This window comes from Sinohyriopsis cumingii, chromosome 15 (assembly GCF_028554795.1).
Source record: "Sinohyriopsis cumingii isolate HCF-2022 chromosome 15, ASM2855479v2, whole genome shotgun sequence".
Classification (NCBI taxonomy): domain Eukaryota; kingdom Metazoa; phylum Mollusca; class Bivalvia; order Unionida; family Unionidae; genus Sinohyriopsis; species Sinohyriopsis cumingii.
Genome location: NC_142975.1, coordinates 92350566 through 92375380, shown reverse-complemented (window position 1 = coordinate 92375380; position 24815 = coordinate 92350566). Strand labels below are relative to the sequence as shown.

Below are 24815 nucleotides of genomic sequence, written 5' to 3'. Positions count from 1 at the left end.
ATAAAGTTAGAATTAAATGGCAAGACCTAGTTCACTATATTAAAGTTAGAATTAAATGATGAGCTCTAGTTCACCATAAAGTTAGAATTAAATGGCAAGATCTAGTTCACTGTAATAAAGTTAGAATTAAATGGCAAGACCTAGTTCACTATATTAAAGTTAGAATTAAATGATGAGCTCTAGTTCACCATATTAAAGTTAGAATTAAATGGCAAGATCTAGTTCACTATATTAAAGTTAGAATTAAATGGCAAGATCTAGGTCACTGTAATAAAGTTAGAATTAAATGGCAAGGTCAAGTTCACTATATTAAAGTTATAATTAATAGGTATGATCTAGTTCACTGTAATAATGTTATAAATAATAGGTATGATCAAGTTCACTATATTAAAGTTATAATTAAATGGCAAAATCAAGTTCACTATATTAAAGTTATAATTAATTGGTATGATCTAGTTCACTGTAATAAAGTTATAATTAAATGGCAAGATCTAGTTCACTATATTAAAAATTAGAATTAAGTGGCATGATCTAGTTCACTGTAATAAAGTTAGAATTGAATAACAAGATCTAGTACACTATATTAAAAATTAGAATTAAATGGCAAGATCTAGTTCACTAATCAAAAATTAAAATTAAACGGCAAGATCCAGTTCACTATATTAAAGTTATAATTAAATGGCAACATCTAGTTCACTATATTAAAGTTAGAATTAAATAGGAAGATTTAGTTCACTATATTAAAGTTATAATTAAATGGCAAGCTCTAGTTCACTATATTAAAGTTAGAATTAAATGGCAAGATCTAGTTCACTGTAATAAAGTTAGAATTAAATGGCAATATAGAGTTCACTATATTAAAGTTGGAATTAAATGGCAAGATCTAGTTCACTATAATAAAGTTAGAATTAAATGGCAATATCTAGTTCACTATATTAAAGTTCGAATTAAATGGCAAGATCTAGTTCACTGTAATAAAGTTAGAATTAAATGGCAAGATCAAGTTCACTATATTAAAGTTATAATTAATAGGTATGATCTAGTTCACTATATTAAAGTTATAATTAATCGGTATGATCGAGTTCATTGTAATAAAGTTAGAATTAAATGGCAAGATCTAGTTCACTATATTAAAGTTATAATTAATAGGTATGATCTAGTTCACTGTAATAAAGTTATAATTAATAGGTATGATAAAGTTCACTATATTAAAGTTATAATTAATTAGTATGGTCTAGTTCACTGTAATAAAGTTAGAATTAAATGGCAAGATCTAGTTCACTATAATAACATTAGAATTGAATGACATGATCTAGTACACTATATTAAAAATTAGGATTAAATGGCAAGATCTAGTTCACTAATCAAAAATTAAAATTAAATGGCAAGATCCAGTTCACTATATTAAAGTTATAATTAAATGGCAACATCTAGTTCACTATATTAAAGTTAGAATTAAATGGCAAGATCTAGTTCACTATATTGAAGTTAGAATTAAATAGCAAGATCTAGTTCACTGTAATAAAGTTCTAATTAAATGGCAAGCTCTAGTTCACTATATTAAAGTTAGAATTAAATGGCAAGATCTAGTTCACTGCAATAAAGTTAGTATTAAATGGCAAGCTCTAGTTAACTATGTTAAAGTTGGAATTAAATGGCAAGATCTAGTTCACTATATCAAAAATTAAAATTAAATGGCAAGATCTAGTTCACTATATTAAAGTTAGAATTAAAGGGAAAGATCTAGTTCACTATATTAAAAATTAGAATTAAATGGCAAGATCTAGTTCGCTATATTAAAAATTAGAATTAAATGGCAAGATCTAGTTCACTATATCAAATTAAAACTAAATGGCAAGCTCTAGTTCACTATATTAAAGTTAGAATTAAATGGCAAGATCTAGTTCACTGTAATAAAGTTAGAATTAAATGGCAAGATCTAGTTCACTATATCAAAAATTAAAATTAAGTGGTAAGATCTAGTTCACTATATTAAAGTTAGAATTAAATGGCAAGATCTAGTTCACTATATTAAAAATTAGAAATAAATGGGAAGCTCTAGTTCACTATATTAAAGTTAGAATTAAATGGCAAGATCTAGTTTGCTATATCAAAAATTAAAATTAAATGGCAAGATCAAGTTCACTATGTTAAAGTTAGAATTAAATGGCAAGATCTAGTTCACTATATTAAAAATTAGAATTAAATGGCAAGATCTAGTTCACTATATCAAAAATTAAAATTAAATGGCAAGCTCTAGTTCACTATATTAAAGTTAGAATTAAACGGCAACATCTAGTTCACTATATTAAAGTTAGAATTAAATGGCATGATCTAGTTCACTATATTAAAGTTAGAATTAAATGGCATTATCTAGTTCACTGTAATAAAGTTAGAATTAAATGGCAAGACCTAGTTCACTATATTAAAGTTAGAATTAAATGATGAGCTCTAGTTCACCATAAAGTTAGAATTAAATGGCAAGATCTAGTTCACTGTAATAAAGTTAGAATTAAATGGCAAGACCTAGTTCACTATATTAAAGTTAGAATTAAATGATGAGCTCTAGTTCACCATATTAAAGTTAGAATTAAATGGCAAGATCTAGTTCACTATATTAAAGTTAGAATTAAATGGCAAGATCTAGGTCACTGTAATAAAGTTAGAATTAAATGGCAAGGTCAAGTTCACTATATTAAAGTTATAATTAATAGGTATGATCTAGTTCACTGTAATAATGTTATAAATAATAGGTATGATCAAGTTCACTATATTAAAGTTATAATTAAATGGCAAAATCAAGTTCACTATATTAAAGTTATAATTAATTGGTATGATCTAGTTCACTGTAATAAAGTTATAATTAAATGGCAAGATCTAGTTCACTATATTAAAAATTAGAATTAAGTGGCATGATCTAGTTCACTGTAATAAAGTTAGAATTGAATAACAAGATCTAGTACACTATATTAAAAATTAGAATTAAATGGCAAGATCTAGTTCACTAATCAAAAATTAAAATTAAACGGCAAGATCCAGTTCACTATATTAAAGTTATAATTAAATGGCAACATCTAGTTCACTATATTAAAGTTAGAATTAAATAGGAAGATTTAGTTCACTATATTAAAGTTATAATTAAATGGCAAGCTCTAGTTCACTATATTAAAGTTAGAATTAAATGGCAAGATCTAGTTCACTGTAATAAAGTTAGAATTAAATGGCAATATAGAGTTCACTATATTAAAGTTGGAATTAAATGGCAAGATCTAGTTCACTATAATAAAGTTAGAATTAAATGGCAATATCTAGTTCACTATATTAAAGTTCGAATTAAATGGCAAGATCTAGTTCACTGTAATAAAGTTAGAATTAAATGGCAAGATCAAGTTCACTATATTAAAGTTATAATTAATAGGTATGATCTAGTTCACTATATTAAAGTTATAATTAATCGGTATGATCGAGTTCATTGTAATAAAGTTAGAATTAAATGGCAAGATCTAGTTCACTATATTAAAGTTATAATTAATAGGTATGATCTAGTTCACTGTAATAAAGTTATAATTAATAGGTATGATAAAGTTCACTATATTAAAGTTATAATTAATTAGTATGGTCTAGTTCACTGTAATAAAGTTAGAATTAAATGGCAAGATCTAGTTCACTATAATAACATTAGAATTGAATGACATGATCTAGTACACTATATTAAAAATTAGGATTAAATGGCAAGATCTAGTTCACTAATCAAAAATTAAAATTAAATGGCAAGATCCAGTTCACTATATTAAAGTTATAATTAAATGGCAACATCTAGTTCACTATATTAAAGTTAGAATTAAATGGCAAGATCTAGTTCACTATATTGAAGTTAGAATTAAATAGCAAGATCTAGTTCACTGTAATAAAGTTCTAATTAAATGGCAAGCTCTAGTTCACTATATTAAAGTTAGAATTAAATGGCAAGATCTAGTTCACTGCAATAAAGTTAGTATTAAATGGCAAGCTCTAGTTAACTATGTTAAAGTTGGAATTAAATGGCAAGATCTAGTTCACTATATCAAAAATTAAAATTAAATGGCAAGATCTAGTTCACTATATTAAAGTTAGAATTAAAGGGAAAGATCTAGTTCACTATATTAAAAATTAGAATTAAATGGCAAGATCTAGTTCGCTATATTAAAAATTAGAATTAAATGGCAAGATCTAGTTCACTATATCAAATTAAAACTAAATGGCAAGCTCTAGTTCACTATATTAAAGTTAGAATTAAATGGCAACATCTATTTCACTATAATAAAGTTAGAATTAAATGGCATGACCTAGTTCACTATATTAAAGTTAGAATTAAATGGCGAGCTCTAGTTCATATTAAAGTTAGAATTAAATGGCAAGATCTAGTTCACTGTAATAAAGTTAGAATTAAGTGGCAAGATCTAGTTCAATATATTAAAGTTAGAATTAAATGGCAAGATCTAGTTCACTATATTAAAGTTATAATTAATAGGTATGATCTAGTTCACTGTAATAAAGTTATAATTAATAGGTATGATAAAGTTCACTATATTAAAGTTAGAATTAAATGGCAAAATTAAGTTCACTATATTAAAGTTATAATTAATTAGTATGGTCTAGTTCACTGTAATAAAGTTAGAATTAAATGGCAAGATCTAGTTCACTATATTAAAAATTAGAATTAAGTGGCATGATCTAGTTCACTGTAATAACATTAGAATTGAATGACATGATCTAGTACACTATATTAAAAATTAGGATTAAATGGCAAGATCTAGTTCACTAATCAAAAATTAAAATTAAATGGCAAGATCCAGTTCACTATATTAAAGTTATAATTAAATGGCAACATCTAGTTCACTATATTAAAGTTAGAATTAAATGGCAACATCTAGTTCACTATATTAAAGTTAGAATTAAATAGCAAGATCTAGTTCACTGTAATAAAGTTCTAATTAAATGGCAAGCTCTAGTTCACTATATTAAAGTTAGAATTAAATGGCAAGATCTAGTTCACTGCAATAAAGTTAGAATTAAATGGCAAGCTCTAGTTAACTATATTAAAATTGGAATTAAATGGCAAGATCTAGTTCACTATATCAAAAATTAAAATTAAATGGCAAGATCTAGTTCACTATATTAAAGTTAGAATTAAAGGGAAAGATCTAGTTCACTATCTTAAAAATTAGAATTAAATGGCAAGATCTAGTTCGCCATATTAAAAATTAGAATTAAATGGCAAGATCTAGTTCACTATATCAAATTAAAACTAAATGGCAAGCTCTAGTTCACTATATTAAAGTTAGAATTAAATGGCAACATCTATTTCACTATAATAAAGTTAGAATTAAATGGCATGACGTAGTTCACTATATTAAAGTTAGAATTAAATGGCGAGCTCTAGTTCATATTAAAGTTAGAATTAAATGGCAAGATCTAGTTCACTGTAATAAAGTTAGAATTAAGTGTCAAGATCTAGTTCAATATATTAAAGTTAGAATTAAATGACAAGATCTAGTTCACTGTAATAAAGTTAGAATTAAATGGCAAGATCAAGTTTACTGTATTAAAGTTATAATAGGTATGATCAAGTTCACTATATTAAAGTTAGAATTAAATGGCATGATCTAGTTCACTGTAATAAAGTTAGAATTAAATGGCATTATCTAGTTCACTGTAATAAAGTTAGAATTAAATGGCAAGATCTAGTTCACTATATTAAAGTTATAATTAATAGGTATTATTTAGTTCACTATATTAAAGTTATAATTAATAGGTATGATCTAGTTCACTGTAATAATGTTATAATTAATAGGTATGATCAAGTTCACTATGTTAAAGTTATAATTAAATGGCAAAATTAAGTTCACTATATTAAAGTTATAATTAATTGGTATGATCTAGTTCACTGTAATAAAGTTATAATTAAATGGCAAGATCTAGTTCACTAATCAAAAATTAAAATTAAATGGCAAGATCCAGTTCACTATATTAAAGTTATAATTAAATGGCAAGCTCTAGTTCACTATAATAAAGTTGGAATTAAATGGCAAGATCTAGTTCACTATATTAAAAATTAGAATTAAATGGCAACATCTAGTTCACTATAATAAAGTTAGAATTAAATGGCATGATCTAGTTCACTATATTAAAGTTAGAATTAAATGGCAATATCTAGTTCACTATATTAAGGTTAGAATTAAATGGCAAGATTTAGTTCACTATATTAAAGTTAGAATTAATTGGCAAGACTTAGTTCACTATATTAAAGTTATAATTAAATGACAAGATCTAGTTCACTATATTAAAGTTAGAATTAAATGGCAAGATCTAATTCACTGTAATAAAGTTAGAATTAAATGGCAAGATCTAGTTCACCATATTAAAGTTAGAATTAAATGGCAAGATCTAGTTCACTGTAATAAAGATAGAATTAAGTGGCAAGCTCTAGTTCACTATATTAAAGTTAGAATTAAATGGCAAGATTTAGTTCACTATATTAAAGTTATAATTAAATGGCAAGATCTAGTTCACTATAATAAAGTTAGAATTAAATAGCAAGATCTAGTTCACTGTAATAAAGTTAGATTAAATGGCAAGATCTAGTTCACTGTAATAAAGTTAGAATTAAATGGCAAGATCAAGTTCACTACATTAAAGTTATGATTAATAGGTATAATCAAGTTCACTATATTAAAGTTATAATTAATCGGTATGATCTAGTTCACTGTAATAAAGTTATAATTAAATGGCAAGATCTAGTTCACTATATTAAAAATTAGAATTAAATGGCATGATCTAGTTCACTGTAATAAAGTTAGAATTGAATGACAAGATCTAATTCACTATATCAAAAATTAGAATTAAATGGCAAGATCTATTTCACTATATCAAAAATTAAAATTAAATGGCAAGATCTAGTTTACTATATTAAAGTTATAATTAAATGGCAACATCTGTTTCACTTTATTAAAGTTATAATTAAATGGCAAGATCTAGTTCACTATATTAAAGTTAGAAGTAAAGGTAAGCTTGAATACTATTATTCAACTTTACAGTATTTATGGGTTAGGGCATCTGCCTTGGATGAGGCAGGTCACAGGTTCAAACCCCAGCCGAGTCATACCAAAGACTTACAAAATTGGTTCTAACAGCTACCTTGCTAGGCACTCAGCATGAAGAGGTTAGTATTAGGAATGGTGGGCCTGGTATCAGAATAATGTGACTGGGTGGGACATAACGTTATGTGTTTGAGGCATGATGCCCCATTGCTAGACAACGCTATAAACTGCCACACTGCAGACATTGTGGCAATATGACTGAAAAATCATTAAAGGTATGTTAAAAATCAAAATCACACACACACACACTTACACAAAATACATTTGTCTAGTAGGGGTCTGGACCTGCCTCTATGGAATATGGACCAGTAAACAAGGATTATAAATGGGCCAGGAGTGAGCCTGAATATGAATTGCCTGTACTGTGGAAAGTAGGGACAGATAACACAGAGATGACTGAATGGAAAACATTCACCAATATGTTTGTAATAACCTAGAAGAAAAGCCCTACACATTCCAACTGGTAGATTCAGGGAATGAAGAATCAGCTTATGTAACAAATAAGCTGTAATTAAAATATGTGTATACATTGATTATACCTCCAGTACCTTAAATGTTTGTTTTTGTTGGATTTAACAGCACTGTTAACACCTTATTGGTTATATCATGCCACTAAGGAGCTAAGTGCCTCTCCCATGGACACTCTAAGGTGGCCGATCTGGGACGGGCATTGAACCTTCAACCCTTGGATTATGACTCTGATGCTCTACCATTGATGTTTTAAAAAAACAATGTAAAGATCAAGAATGGTAGCATGGCCTGAAAGTTCAAAGTCGACAACTAAAACGTAAGACCTAATATTGGAACTGAGCCCTTTTCTTAGATCTGCTGGACAAAACTATGCCTATCAGTTATTATCTTACATAAACAAGACAATAATTTATTGGGTTTTTGTCAAACAAACAGCATACAATGTTTTAAATGTGGTTTACAAAAGACCATGTAAGATGAATCATGCACCTCAATCAAACAGATCTTTCCAAAGTAACTAATTGCTTTACCTGTGAGCAGTGCTATGCTGTATATGAACTACTGATGTAAAGGAAATACCCACAGTTGATCAGATGCTCACATGAACACAGTATAAAAAGAGATCATTTTAGTGATTCAGCTTTGGAAGCAGCATGGATGAGTGATCCATGACAAGAAAATTTAAATCCACACATCCTTGGGAAATTCCAAATAGACCTATATTGAGATCTTCATGTTTTTGAAAAGGACCACATGAAAAGGACCACAACAAAAGATCAGGAGAGTGCAGGTGTACTTTCAAAGAGGCTGAATCATAGTGATGTATTGGAAAAACAGTTGAACAAAGATCACAGATATTAAGAAGAAAAATGTGCAAGAAAATTTCTCCAACTGGAAAGAAAAATAGCCTTGTCTTAATTATGATTCTGAAATAAAGAGGTGTTCGTTAATATTGTACTTTCCTTGCTTATTGGATAAACTGATACTTTAACAAACTGAACTTCAAAGTTCAAAATACAGTCAGCTCTGATCAAAGTATACAATTTTTGAAGGACCAAAAGCAGTTCAGTCCTAGAATCTTGTCCATCTATAAATTTTAGATGTCAATAAAGTGGAACTGGTTCAGACTAAAAAGTTGAGTGTCAAACATGTCATTTGTTTGATGGAACAATATTGGTTTCTTAACATCGTTGTTTAACTGAAAATGCAAAACTTGAAATTGATCTGGACCTGAATGGGATAAAGAACATAAATAAAAATAAATCTGATTTAATTTCAGGGTCTTATTTACACACATACATCAACATCCAAAGCCATTGACATATACTGTTTATAAGACCCCCCACCACTGATTAAGTAAAGCATTAAAAAAGTGCATGACCCATGCATATTTAGCCAACCCACAAGACCAGCCATGTCACATTACAGGCAGTTCTTGGGGTTCAGTTTGGGCATGTGATCTTGTCTTCACAATTTTCAGGTTTAGACCTTGTTCCGTGGATAAGCCAACCTCTCTTCTTCCAGGTTTTTATTTTTTTCTAAATTATTTGGTTTATGTGTGAGCATATATGGTACGTAAATTAAAAACCTTTCATAAATAATTGCAATTAATTGTATAACTTCAATTCCAAACTTATCTGAATTCAGCCAGCTTGAGGCTGGACCCAACCAGAATATTTCCCAAAAAAATTTGTGACCCTTTTCAGCTAAACCTAGATATACTAAAAGTCTCGTTTCGTTGGGATCACACATGTACCAATTTGTGCAAAGTCAAATGATGTGACTGAGCCTGATGTACGTATTGCATATATACATGTAGCAATACCATGACTGCCAGCTGTTCCACACTTTAAGTCTCTCAAATATCTGACGGTAATTTTTGTCATTTTGGAGTTAATACTATATAGACATGCTTATAAGCCAAGTCAAACAGCAAAGATCCTGATCTGCTGTAGCATAACGTGCATGTAGATCTGGGTCCATGTTGTTTTTTCTATCAATTACTCCTAACAAACTGCACAGACTTATGCATTATGCATTGGCAGATCTGGGTCTGTGCAGTTTGCAGCTGGGGTCATTTTATAAGCAAGTCTATGCAGTAGATACAATTCTGAGACTACTTGTATATGTCCTTCTGTGACGAGGAAACTTGTTTCAGCTGACCATGACATGGACTAGGGTTTTCCCAAACTCAGGATAGGTGCCTTAATAATTTCGCTATCCGAACTGATGCACCTGGTCTATTCCTGAAACATATATACCTGTTTTTCAGAAACACATCTTTGTGTCTTCATTATACATGATCATGCATTTGGGCGTAATATAGCTCAAAGTCAGACTGATTTATTAATTAGTGTATGACCCTCACCATACCACATCATGTTTTTGTGCTATTTTTGCCAGGAGCATAAATTATATTCACAACCTATTGACAAACTGTTGATTATCAGGGGCTCTAATTTAAGACAGGGTGATTGCTGCTGCAAGAAAAATGTGTTTTTCAGAACAACTTTGATTCAAGAGTTAACTTTCTGACCAGCAGAATTTCTGTATGGCTTGCACTTGTTGAAATAAAAAGCTAGAAATAAAAAAAGCAATAGATTATTGGGTGGAAAGGTCATGGTTATGGACAATCAAGTAAGAAAATAATGGTATTTTAACATAAAGTTTAATTCATCGACCATATACCTTGACCAAAGTACTGGCCATTGTAATTGTTTCTCAGTAAATTATAGAGTCAACCCTTCTAGAGCCAACATAGACAACTGTTAAACATGGGGCATTCTTATAAATTTGCCATTCCTGCTACTCTGTATTTCAATTTCACACAAAATACAATAAGAATTCAAAACATCAGAAAGGCAAAAGCATAATAATGGAGGGTAACCAAATATTTTTAAGAGTCATTTCAGTACTCTAATATTGTTTAATGTAATCAATAGAGCATAACAGTTGTGCTCATTCCATATTAAATTTATGAAACTCATTTAATAATTTCAATACTTTGCTCACCTAGGCTTGCAGAAGATGAAAATTATTTGACTTATTTTATAAACTTCATTTGTAATGTGCTCATGTAAGATCCTGTATGACTAATGAGGGCCATGTAGACTTTAGTGGAGTCTTTTTGTTATTGTGAGATATTAATATCGAGTTCCTGTATCACATATAAGCTAAATATGGACCCTTATATAATTGGCAGTTTGCCTATATTGTGATATGTGGGAACAATAATGCTTGTAGTGTATTGTGGTAATGACAATATCCAAAGATATCAATCAGTGTTTGAAACTTAGTTCAAGTCTTACAGTACATTGCAAAAGAATCCAACAAGCAATGTTACCATTAATCTCAAATTTAGCCACTTGACATGTGGAAGCCATGTTTAAATATAGTGCCTGTATTTTATCTTGTTTAGATGTTGCTTTGAAAATACATTTGAATTTATATAAATCAGATTATTCTACTGGATACTATTGCCACAATGAACACTAGCCTTAGGTTTACCTATTCCCTGAAGGATATGCTGGATTATTGGTAAGTGCAATGAGATTATCTCACAGGGATTTCTCTTGGCTGATTGGGTTTAGGGGCTGGGTCCATCATTTGAAAAATTGGATCAGTTGGAAATAAAGTTTTCTGAAGTAAATTGCTGGAAAATGGGGAATTCTGTATACATCAAGGCCTCTGTTTCACAGAATTTCTAAATTTGTATCAGATTGAGATGTTACATTATCATACTGTTGGTACATTTGACTATAGTTTCATTTTCAAAAAAGAGATGTAAAGACTATTTATAATTCCATACATATGGGAATCCTTGTATTCATAATGAAAGAGTTGAGAAATTTTTTCACATTTGAGGAAGTTCTTTAATTTTCCTTAGAGACAAAACAACTAATTTTAGGCAAGATGAAGTTGCTGATAACATTCTGTTATGGACTTTTTAGTGATTAATACCTACTGAATAATCAGCAAAGAATTTATTGTTGTAAATTAATAAGAAAGATATTAAGAAATCTCATTTTGAAGAAGAGAATTAAAAACCTTTATATGGACACAAAGAAAAAGAAGTGTCTAAAACAAGAAAGGAATATCAGTAGCAGACATCAGGGCCATACTGGTTGCTTGGGTAATGGTAATGAGGTGGTAGTCATAGGCCATAGTCAATCATTTAATGATAATGAGGTGGTAGTCATAGGCCATTTTCAGTCATTTAATGGTAATGAGGTGGTAGTCATAGGCCATAGTCAGTCATTTTATGGTAATGAGGTGGTAGTCATAGGCCATAGTCAGTCATTTCATGGTAATGAGGTCATAGTCATAGGTCATAGTCAGTTATTTAATGGTAATTAGGTGGTAGTCATTGGCCATAGTCAGTCATTTAATGGCAGTGAGGTCATATTCATAGGCCATAATCAGACATTTAATGTTAATGAGGAGATAGTCATAGGTCATAGTCAGACATTTAATGGTAATGAGGAGGTAGTCATAGGCCATAGTCAGACATTTAATGGTAATGAGGAGGTAGTCATAGGCCATAGTCAGACATTTAATGGCAATGAGGAGGTAGTCATAGGCCATAGTCAGTTATTGAATGGTAATGAGGAGGTAGTCATAGACCATAGTCAGATGTTTAATTGTAATGTGTAGGTACCTTTTGGCCATAGACATTTAATGGTAATGAGTATGTAACCATAGGGCAGTCATACGTTAAATGGCAATGAGAAGGGTATCTATAGGCCAGAATTGTACATTTAATGTGTAACTTCTTCAAGGGCTCAGGCTGGATAGGTGATTTTTAAAGCCACACCCTATGATGTAAATAAGCCAATACAAACAGGTTGTTGGATGGATCTGGCCCATGGGCCACATGATGGACATGCCTGGTCTTAACAAAATGCATGTAAAAAGAAGCATGCATTACTGAATTACATCTTTACTGAATCCAATTTCATGCCTACTCTCAAACTTCTGTATCAAATAATTTTCCCCAGCTATGAATTAACCAATGATCCTTTGTGTCAACTATCCAAGAGATACCTCTGCCCATTCCATTATTCAATGCCCAGTCAGTAGGACCACCAGAAAAGTGCACATAAATAGTTAATTTTATCAATGACCAGAATATTGACATCTTTTTCCTGACAGAAACATGGCTAAAAACATCAGGCGATGAGCCCAAGTGTGCAGATCTAACACCCACTGGTTACTCCATCAAGTCATTCCCCCGTAACTCTCGCAGAGGTGGAATTGCTGTCATCACAAAGAACTCCATGATCAAATGTCTTAACCACACCACAACATTCAATTTTGACCACACATCATTTGAACTAGTCCAAACCACACTCACACTGGACCAAAGGTCAGTCCATTTTTTTTCTGCCTATACTGCCTTCCTCCTAGTAGAAAAAACAAGCTGGCTGATTCTCTCTTTTTGGAGCAGTTTCCAAATCTCCTGGACTATGGAAATTCGATAGGTGGCAACCTGATTATTCTTGGAGATTTAAGCTTTCACTTTGACTGTCCCGGAAACCCAAACACATCAAAACTCATAGACTCCATTAATGTTTTCAACCTCAAACAGTCAGTTAACCAACCCACCCATAAACATGGTCACATTTTAGACTGGATTCATCATACACCTGATGATAACATTCTATGGTCCTCCTTGGTATCCCATGACCTTGCATCAGATCACCTCTGCATTATATGCCATCTTGACATATCAGTCCCTAACCCTCCACCTTTATCTGCTACTAATAGAAACCTTCGTATGATAAATAGAACCAAACTAATGCACGACATCCAAGCAAACCTAACAACTCGCTTACCTCCTACAGCAGAACAACTCGATAACTGCCTGCGTTCATTGCTTGACAAACATACCCCAGCTACCAAGTGCAGAGTATCAATTCAAAAGTGTTCTCCATGGTATAGCAGTGTTAGGGACCAGCTTTGCACTGCTAAAAGAGACTGCTGTAAAGCTGAGAGACTTTGGATTTCCACCAGACGCATTATTCATAAGCAAATATATGAAGCCGCTAAGAAGAATGTCAGAAATATAGTCCATGCAGCGAAATCAGCCCACTACACTACTAAGATCATGGAAAGTTCCAGCTGTAAAGAGCTCTTTGAGATTACTAACAAGATAATGTCAAGAAACAAATCTACACCACTTCCAACTACTTTCTCTCCAGTCGACCTTCCGGACATGTTTGCAAATTTCTTCCGTGACAAAGTACAATCCATTAGAGATAAGCTTGACACCACAATTTCAATTGACTCGTCACCATACAGATGGGATACAGAATTTGAGCGGTAACCATTAGCAGCATTTGAACCTGTCTCTATGGATTTCGTACGTACAATCCTGATGAAGAGTGCACCAAAGTCATGTGAACTTGATTCAATTCCAACATCACTGCTGCTTGAGTGCTTAGATCCAGTATTGCCTTCACTAACTGATGTTATTAATACCTCTCTCCCATCCGGGGAATTACCATCATTTTTCAAAACTGCCATTGTAAAGCCTCTACTGAAGAAACCAACACTAGACCATAATGATTTAAAGAACTACCACCCAGTTTCTAATCTCCCATTCATATAAAAAATCTTAGAAAAGGTTGTTCTATCCCAGCTTGTATCTCATCTGAATTCAAACAGTCTTCTTAGCAATGTACAATCTGCATATCGCCCTTGCCACAGTACTGAAACTACTCTTCTAAAAGTAGTTAATGACATTCTCTCTGCATTGGATAGTGGAAAGATTACAGTCCTCACCCTCCTTGATTTGTCTGCAGCATTTGACACAATAGACCATGATATATTACTTCACCGTCTCCAGCATGTATTTGGCATTCATGATACAGCCTTACTGTGGTTCAAGTCCTACTTGGTCAACAGGACACAAATTGTGTCTGCAAATGGAATACACTCAAGCCCAGTTGATCTATGTGGTGGTGTTTCACAGGGGTCTGTTCTTGGACCTGTTCTCTTCATTCTATACACTCAGTCACTCTCAAGTGTCATAGATCATCATCCAGTGTCTCACCAATTGTACGATGATGACACTCAAATATACAAATCTAGCCACCCAACTGAAGTTGATGCTACCATCCAAGGTGTAGAAAGGTGCATTTCTGATGTGAAATCATGGATGACATATAACAAGCTGCAGATGAATGATGATAAAACTGAGGCCATTATGATCACAACACAAAGACCTTCTCATTCACATCCTTTACCTCAAACAATAAATATCAGCAAAACCAACATTAAATTCACACCATCAATACGAAACCTAGGTGTTACTCTGGACAGTAGTCCCACATTGCACCAACATGTCATGAACATATGCAAGGCTGCATATCTTGAGCTGAGAAGCATAAGCTCAATTCGCAAATAACTTTCAGTTGATGCCACTAAAACACTTGTGTGTTCATTAGTACTTTCAAGACGACACTATTGTAACTCAATTCTGTCTGGTTCATCTCAATATCTACTCTAAAAACTTCAAAAAGTTTAAAACACATTCTGCTCCAATCATACTTAGAGTACCACGATCAGAGCACACCTCCCCACTGCTCTGTACCCTACACTGGCTATCCATTCAATCCAGAATTGAAAATTTGTTCTCTGTGCTACGTTGCACTGTCGGACTCTAGTCCAACATACCTATCCAACCTCACCCATGTGTATCACCAGCAAGATACTTACGCTCCTCTTCTGACAATCGTATACTCATTATTCCCGCTATGAAAACAAAGTCATATGGACAGCGTTCTTTTGCATACCAGGGCCCAGCAATGTGGAATGAATTGCCCACTGAACTTAGACACAGTGATCCTATTCAAGAGTGCTCTCAAAACTCACTTATTTTGACTGCAAGAACGAACTTAAAGACCTAATAATGTTTTCTACTTTAAATATTCTCAGCATGTTTTTTTATGTTTTCTAATTTCATGTTGTTTGTTTTTGTAATCATTTCATTATATGTTTTTTATCTTATAGGTGTTGTCTAATGTTGTAAAGCACTTAGAGCTTATAAAGATTAGGCACTATACAAAGTCATTATTATTATTATTATTATTATTATTATTATTATTTTTATTATTATTATTATCTGTAGATAGAGTGATCTGTAAAGGTGAGTGCCTTAGACCAATCAATCACCCAGGCCCCTGATGACCTTTGGGATGAATACTTCAAATTTAAGAGGTCTAGCCATGCTAGACATTTGATGACTGCAATAAGTTATTGTGTCTCTGGGGCCTTTTAACTGCTGCAAAGGTTGTGAGCTCCACAGGGGACAGTGTAAAAATGTACAGAAGAGATGGAATCCTAAGGGGATGACTTTACTACTAATCACACTAACCATGGTCAGCATGATACTTTTTCACTGACCCCACTCAGGTCCAGCAGTGTTAGGATACAATTAAAAAAGTTTATATGTAGCAGATCCCAAGGTGAAATGGATTCTCGTTGCAGCTTGGAACAAAACAGCTGAAATAAAACTTATGCTGCAGTCTGGAAAAAAATGACATTCATCTTTTAAGTCTCTGTTTTGGTCAGTGAAGTACATACCAGTGGATTAGATTTAAGTTTTAAGTTACCACTGCTATCCTAAACTGCTTGGAGGATTGTCATGAAACATTTTGTACACATTCATCCCAAGGTGTATTTGGTCATAAATGAAAATGGTGTGAGTTGAACATTTAGTATGGCTGCCACATCAAGCCATTGAAAAATTATTAAACAGTTGCACGGTCACATCAACATTGGGTTTTCAGTATAAAAGAACTTTGACATTAGGTTGTTCCTAAGTGAGAAAAATATTTAATAAATTACCTTTGATTTCTATTGATATGATTCTGTATTTGAAGTACTTTAAGATAGAATGTCACACTAAGTGAAGGGAGGTAACCACTCTGACCATTTCCTCTGAGCAATAGAATTTTAGCTAATTGTCCTTGGACATATTTTGACCAGCCTATACAAGTTCTATTCAGCCACATATGTTGTTGTTGTAGGGTTTGATGGCCATTTTTCAGCACAAGGTAGGCTGTACATGGCGGCCAGTATTTATGGTGGAGGAAGAACCTGGGTAAACCTTGGAAAGAACAATTGACCCGCAAGAAGCTACTGCAAGCTTTCTCACATAACCTCATTGGCTGAACCTGAGACTCGAACCCATGCAGACAGAGGTGAGATGGCAGTGATCCATAATGGTGAGTGCTTTAGACCACTCAGCCTATTGGGGCCCCCAACGACATATGAACTACTGCATTATTATGTGGAGTGTTACTTCAATCACACATATGGACTATTGCATTGTTGTATGTGGAATGGCACTTCAACCACATCTGGACTATTACATTATTTTATATTGACTACTGCACTGTTGTATGGAGTGGTATTTCAACCATATATGGACGACTTGACTATTTTATGGAGTGGTGCTTCAGTGAAGTATGGACTGCATTATTGTTTGGAGTGGTGCTTCAGCCACATGTTTCATACTACCAGCTGTCTTACTATGCACTCAGCATAGAGGTTAGTGTTAAGACTGGTTGGCCTGGTGTCAGGATGATGTGGCTAGATGGCACGTGATCCTACATGTCTGTGGCCTATATGTCCCAGTGCTAGACATCACTTTAAACTGACACACTGCAGACATCATAGTGATATGACTGGAAAACTGTTAAAGCTTTGTCAAAAATCCAAATCTCACACTCCCACCACATAATTGGACTGCAGCTTTATTGTGTGGAGTGTTGCTTCAACCACCAATGGACTACCACATAATTGTATGGAGTGTTGCTTCAACCGCATATGGACTACCAGATTATTGTATGGAGTGTCACTTCAGTCGCATGTAGAGTATTGCATTTATGTATGGAGTGGTACTTCAACCACATATGGATTATTACATTCTTGTATGGAGTGGTACCTCAACCACATATGGACTATACTGTATGAGTGGTACTTCAAACACGTATGGACTAATGTGCCAGGAGTGGAGCTTCAAATGTTGCTTTGAATAAGTTACTGTAAATTCAGAAAAGGATAGGTAGATAAATTCAAAATGTTCCAATTGACACTCCATCTTCTCTTTTCTTAAAACGTAAACCCTGAAAATTGACCAGTTAATGTGAGGCTTCTTTTTAGCAAAAGACATTTTCATGCATAAAACTTATAAGTGTATTATTCAAATTTCATGTGTGATATGTTTCAGTTATTTGAAGATCATCTTAATAAATCTTCCAATCTATGGTCAAGTTCTCAATTTAAATTTACCCTACCAAAACTAAGAATTGATAAAAAAGAAATCTTGCTGAGTCAGTCACATCATTTTGGAGTTACCTCTCTTCAAGTCTGCTTATTCAACAGACAGTTTTTAGAAAGCATTACCAGTCTCAGATCTAATTTAACAATGTGTGTGTGTGTGTGTCCAGTTGGTATACAGATTAGGTGCTATACAAAGTCCTCATTATTATTATCATATATATTCTAGATGCTAGATTGACTGTTCGAGGGCTACAGTTGAGATTTGCATTAATTACATGCTTAATGTGTTACCCTTATTTATTATTATTATTATTATTACTATTATTATTATTATTATTTTATTATTATTTTATTATTATTATTATTATTATTATTATTATTATTTCCAGGCATTTCTATAATGCATTGAGGATATTGTAATGCTTTATATATATCCATCTGGTCTGTTACTGTATCTCCTATACTGCTGGGTTGAAGTTTACAAAACTATCTTCCTTTAAGTCCCATTGCCGTAGTGGTAACTATGTTCCTTAGTCCCATTGCCCTAGTGGTAACTATATTCCGTAGCCCCATTGCCCTAGTGGTAACTATGTTCATTAGTCCCATTGCCCTAGTGGTAACTATGTTCATTAGTCACATTGCCCTAGTGGTAACTATGTTCCTTAATCCCATTGCCCTAGTGGTAACTATGTTCCTTAACCCCATTGCCCTAGTGGTAACTATGTTCATTAGTCCCATTGCCCTAGTGGTAACTATGTTCCTCAGTCCCATTTCCCTAGTGGTAACTATGTTCATTAGTCCCATTGCCCAAGTGGTAACTATGTTCATTAGTCCTATTGCCCTAGTGGTAACTATGTTCCTTAGTCCCATTGCTCTAGTGGTAACTATGTTCTTTAAGGCCATTGCCCTAGTGGTAACTATGTTCATTAGTCCCATTGCCCTAGTGGTAACTATGTTCCTTAGTCACATTGCCCTAGTGGTAACTATGTTCATTAGTCCCATTGCCCAAGTGGTAACTATGTTCATTAGTCCCATTGCCCTAGTGGTAACTATGTTCCTTAGTCCCATTGCCCTAGTGGTAACTATGTTCCTTAGTCCCATTGCTCTAGTGGTAACTATGTTCTTTAAGGTCATTGCCCTAGTGGTAACTATGTTCATTAGTCCCATTGCTCTAGTGGTAACTATGTTCCTTAGTCACATTGCCCTAGTGGTAACTATGTTCATTAGTCCCATTGCCCAAGTGGTAACTATGTTCATTAGTCCCATTGCCCTAGTGGTAACTATGTTCCTTAGTCCCATTGCCCTAGTGGTAACTATGTTCCTTAGTCCCATTGCTCTAGTGGTAACTATGTTCTTTAAGGCCATTGCCCTAGTGGTAACTATGTTCATTAGTCCCATTGCCCTAGTGGTAACTATGTTCCTTAGTCCCATTGACCTACTGGTAAATATGTTCCTTTGTCCCATTGCCCTAGTGGCAACTATGTTCCTTAGTCCCATTGCCCTAGTGGTAACTATGTTCCTTAGTCCCATTGCTCTAGTGGTAACTATGTTCTTTAAGGCCATTGCCCTAGTGGTAACTATGTTCTTTAGTCCCATTGCTCTAGTGGTAACTATGTTCCTTAGTCCCATTGCTCTAGTGGTAACCATGTTCTTTAAGGCCATTGCCCTAGTGGTAACTATGTTCATTAGTCCCATTGCCCAAGTGGTAACTATGTTCCTTAGTCCCATTGACCTACTGGTAAATATGTTCCTTTGTCCCATTGCCCTAGTGGTAACTATGTTCCTTAACCCCATTGCCCTAGTGGTAACTATGTTCGTTAGTCACATTGCCCTAGTGGTAACTATGTTCATTAGTCCCATTGCCCTAGTGGTAACTATGTTCGTTAGTCCCATTGCCCTAGTGGTAACTATGTTCATTAGTCCCATTGCCCTAGTGGTAACTATGTTCCTTAGTCCCATTGCCCTAGTGGTAACTATGTTCCTTAGTCCCATTGCTCTAGTGGTAACTATGTTCTTTAAGGCCATTGCCCTAGTGGTAACTATGTTCCTTAGTCCCATTGCCCTAGTGGTAACTATGTTCCTTAGTCCCATTGACCTGCTGGTAAATATGTTCCTTTGTCCCATTGCCCTAGTGGTAACTATGTTCCTTAACCCCATTGCCCTAGTGGTAACTATGTTCATTAGTCCCATTGCCCTAGTGGTAACTATGTTCCTTAGTCCCATTGCCCTAGTGGTAACTATGTTCATTAGTCCCATTGCCCAAGTGGTAACTATGTTCCTTAGTCCCATTGCCCTAGTGGTAACTATGTTCCTCAGTCCCATTGCCCTAGTGGTAACTATGTTCATTTGTCCCATTGCTCTAGTGGTAACTATGTTCTTTAAGGCCATTGCCCTAGTGGTAACTATGTTCATTAGTCCCATTGCCCTAGTGGTAACTATGTTCCTTAGTCCCATTGACCTACTGGTAAATATGCTCCTTTGTCCCATTGCCCTAGTGGTAAGTATGTTCCTTAACCCCATTGCCCTAGTGGTAACTATGTTCATTAGTCACATTGCCATAGTGCTAACTATGTTCATTAGTCCCATTGCATTAGTGGTAACTATGTTCATTAGTCCCATTGGCCTAGTGGTAACTATGTTCCTTTGTCCCATTGCCCTAGTGGTAACTATGTTCATTATAGTCCCATTGCCCTAGTGGTAGTTATGTTCCTTAATCCCATTGCCCTAGTGGTAGCTATGTTCATTAGTCCCATTGCCTTAGTGGTAACTATGTTCCTTAGTCCCATTGGCTTAGTGGTAACAGTGTTCCTTCATCCCTTTGCCCTAGTGTTAACTATGTTCCTTAACCCCATTGCCCTAGTGGTAACTATGTTCATTAGTCCTATTGCATTAGTGGTAAATATGTTCATTAGTCCCATTGCATTAGTGGTAACTATGTTCATTAGTCCCATTGGCCTAGTGGTAACTATGTTCCTTTGTCCCATTGCCCTAGTGGTACCTATGTTCATTATAGTCCCATTGCCCGAGTGGTAGTTATGTTCCTTAATCCCATTGCCCTAGTGGTAGCTATGTTCATTAGTCCCATTGCCTTAGTGGTAACTATGTTCCTTAGTCCCACTGGCTTAGTGGTAACAGTGTTCCTTCATCCCTTTGCCCTAGTGATAACTATGTTCCTTAACCCCATTGCCCTAGTGGTAACTATGTTCATTAGTCCCATTGCATTAGTGGTAAATATGTTCATTAGTTCCATTGCTATAGTGGTAACTATATACCTTAGCCACATTGCCATAGTGGTAACTATGTTCCTTAGTCCCATTGCCCTAATGGTAACTATTTTCCTTAGTCCCATTGCCCTAGTGGTAACAATGTTCCTTCGTCCCATTGCCCTAGTGGTAACTATGTCCCTTAGTCCCATTGCCCTAATGGTAACTATTTTTCTTAGTCCCATTGCCCTAGTGGTAACTATGTTCCTTAGTCCCATTGCCCTAGTGGTAACTATGTTCCTTAGTCCCATTGCCCTAGTGGTAACTATGTTCCTTAATCCCATTGCCCTAGTGGTAACTATGTTCCTTAGTCCCATTGCCCTAATGGTAACTATTTTCCTTAGTCCCATTGCCCTAGTGGTAACTATGTTCCTTAATCCCATTGCCCTAGTGGTAACTATGTTCCTTAGTCCCATTGTCTTAGTGGTAACTACATCCCTTAGTCCCATTGCCATAGTGGTAACTATGTTCCTTAGTCCCATTGCCCTAGTGGTAACTATTTTTCTTAGTCCCATTGCCCTAGGGGTAGCTATGTTCCTAGGTCACATTGCCCTAGTGGTAACTATGTGTAAGAGGGGGTGTTATCAATGGCTGTTTCCCCTGGGATATGGCCAAAGGTGAAATGTACATTTTTGAAAATATATTTCAGTAACATTTTCAAAGTTTCATGGACAAATTTCATGCACACAAGGAAGACATGACCTATATGTGATATGTGATGGATTTTACATTACGGCCGTTGAGTCATTGTATGGGGATGGATATTGGTATTGGTCATGGGGTGGGGGGGGTTTATATGGGGTATGAAGTAAAAGCATATTTTGTGTTGGGAAGTGATTGCAGTTGCTCTAGATACTAATACTAATAATGATAATAATAATAATAATAGTTGTTGTTGCCTTTAACTAGCATTGCAAATGGCAGCAAGGCATTGGTCAGTTGTAACTCTCAGTTCATTCAAGTCTGTTGGCTTTTGTCAGTTTGTAATATTATTAATTTGTTGTAATGGCAAGATGATACTGTTATAATAGCTTGATGTTGTTTTGGTAGAAGCATGTGTCATAATAATTTATTACATCTTAAATCTAATTAGCCAAGAATAAAACTCAAACTTGAGCCAAAGAATTTTCATGATCTCCATAACAGATCAACTGTTTATAAGTGCATCATGAATGTTTAAAATAGGTTGTTGAAATTTGACATTGATTCAAAGGTCAAAAGACTAGATGAAGCTCATGCTTGCTAGGTCAAGATCATGTTAGTTATATCAATGTGATTCAGTTAAATCATGCAGTGGAAGTCAGTGCAGACACAAAATCAGATTTCTAGATGATAATACTGATGATGAGATGGTGATGATAGTGATAATAATGGGTTTTTTATTGTCATTTCATGCCACAGATACATGACACTTTGTGCTAGGAATAACAAAAGTACATGACACTTTGTGCTAGGAATAACTAAAGTACATGACACTTTGTGCTCGGAATAACTAAAGTACATGACACTTTGTGCTAGGAATAACAAAAGTATATGACACTTTGTGCTAGGAATAACAAGAGTACATGACATTTTGTGCTAGGAATAACAAAAGTACATGACACTTTGTGCTAGGAATAACAAAAGTAAATGACACTTTGTGCTAGGAATAACAAAAGTACATGACACTTTGTGCTCGGAATAACTAAAGTACACGACACTTTGTGCTAGGAATAACAAAAGTACATGACGCTTTGTGCTAGGAATAACAAAAGTACATGACACTTTATGCTAGGAATAACAAAAGTACATGACACTTTGTGCTAGGAGTAACTAAAGTACATGACGCTTTGTGCTAGGAATAACAAAAGTACATGACACTTTGTGCTAGGAATAACAAAAGTACATGACAATTTGTGCTAGGAATAACAAAAGTACATGACACTTTGTGCATCAGATAATAAGGGTACATGTGATGACAAAGGAATTTCACACATTGTGAATGGGATAATAAAACAACATCACACATTGTGAATGGGATAACATAACAACATCACACAATGTGCTTGGGATAACAAAGGAACATGACATTTTGCATGGGATAACAAAGGAACATGATACATTTTACATGAGATAACAAAGGAACATGACATGTGCATGGGATAACAAAGGAACATGATACATTTTACATGAGATAACAAAGGAACATGACACATTGTGCATGGTATAACAAAGGAACATGACACATTGTGCATGGGATAACTAAGGAACAATTAACACATTGTGCATGGGATAACAAAGAACATCACACATTGTGCATAGAATACCACAGGTATATGACACATGCATGGAATAAGACAAGTATATGACACATTGTGCATGGAATAAGACAGGTACATGACACATTGTGCTAAACAGTTCATGTGCAGAATGGACCCTATCTAATTTGTGGGATTCTTTCTCTCTCTCTAACTACTCCAGTGGTGTAAATGGTTGAAGCATCCACCTTGGACGCAGGAGGTTGCAAGATTGAACCCTGGCTGAGTCAATCCAATGGCTTATAAAAATGGTGCTGGCAGCTGCCTCACTTGGCACTCAGCATAAAGAGGTTAGTGTTAGGACTGGTCAGCCTGGTGTCAGGATAGTGGGACTGGGTGGGACATGATGCTACATGCCTGCGACATAAGGCCCCAGTGCTAGACATCAATTAAAACTGCCACATTGCAGACATTATAGTGACAATTGTTAAAGCTATGGTAAAATCTAAAACACACACACACACACACACACACACACACTGACACATTGGAATAACACAGTTATATGACACAATGTGCATTGAATAACACGGGTATATGACAACTGTGCATGGACTAAGATAGGCACATGATATTTTGTGCATCGTATAACATGGGTACATGCAGGGCCGACAAGGGGGGAGGGGAACCGGGTATATATCTCCAGGGCGCAAGGGCTGCTGGCAGGGGCCTGGGCCAAACAACACTTTTTAATTTTATAAAAGAAAATTTTTGCTTGAACAAGAACTAGGAGAGACCCAGAGTGAGGGCCCTTGGTCACTCTCTACAACCTTGCGTACATGACACATTGTGCATGGAATAAGATTGGTACATGATACATTGTCGATGGAATAACACAGGTACAGTATATATGACACATTGTTCAATTACAATAACAGATACATGATGCATTGTGCATGTAACATTTAAATTTTATAGTTAGAACTAGTCTCATGACTAACTTCTCTTACTCTGTTTTGCAGTGTCCAAGAGTCGGCAGAGGCTGAAGGAAAATTGAAGCGAAAGAAAGTCATCAAAGGAAAAAGAAGACATACAGATGTAAGCTTTGGTCAGAAATCTATATATTGCTGCTTGACAGAAGATATAATTTTGTTACAGACATTTTGGTTAAAGTGAAATTTTAATTTTTCGTATGAAAAATAATTCTTAGGAATGTCATCTTATTAGAAGTGGAATACAGGTATTTCTAAGGCAGCAAAATAAACTTCATGTGGTGGGGTGAAAAGTTTAAAAGTTCACCTGCAAATTATATAGCCTATAGGGATAATTCTGCAATAACAAACACATTGGGTCAAGTCCATCTTACATCTAAACAAGTAACATGTTAAATATAAGCAAGTCAATGGAATGAATTT

At 34.3% G+C, this 24815-nt stretch overlaps 1 protein-coding gene across 5 annotated transcripts in view; it reads left to right on the top strand.

Moving 5' to 3' along the window:
• The window catches only part of LOC149782311 (pleckstrin homology domain-containing family G member 5-like), a 416669-nt gene that overhangs the window by 163598 nt on the left and 228256 nt on the right, over nt 1–24815 (top strand). For all 5 annotated transcript variants that reach the window (XM_089933695.1, XM_089933694.1, XM_089933693.1 and 2 more), the window contains one exon: nt 24423–24498. In XM_089933695.1, coding sequence (XP_089789821.1) covers nt 24423–24498 — 76 coding nt within the window. The remainder of the gene's footprint in view (nt 1–24422; nt 24499–24815) is intronic.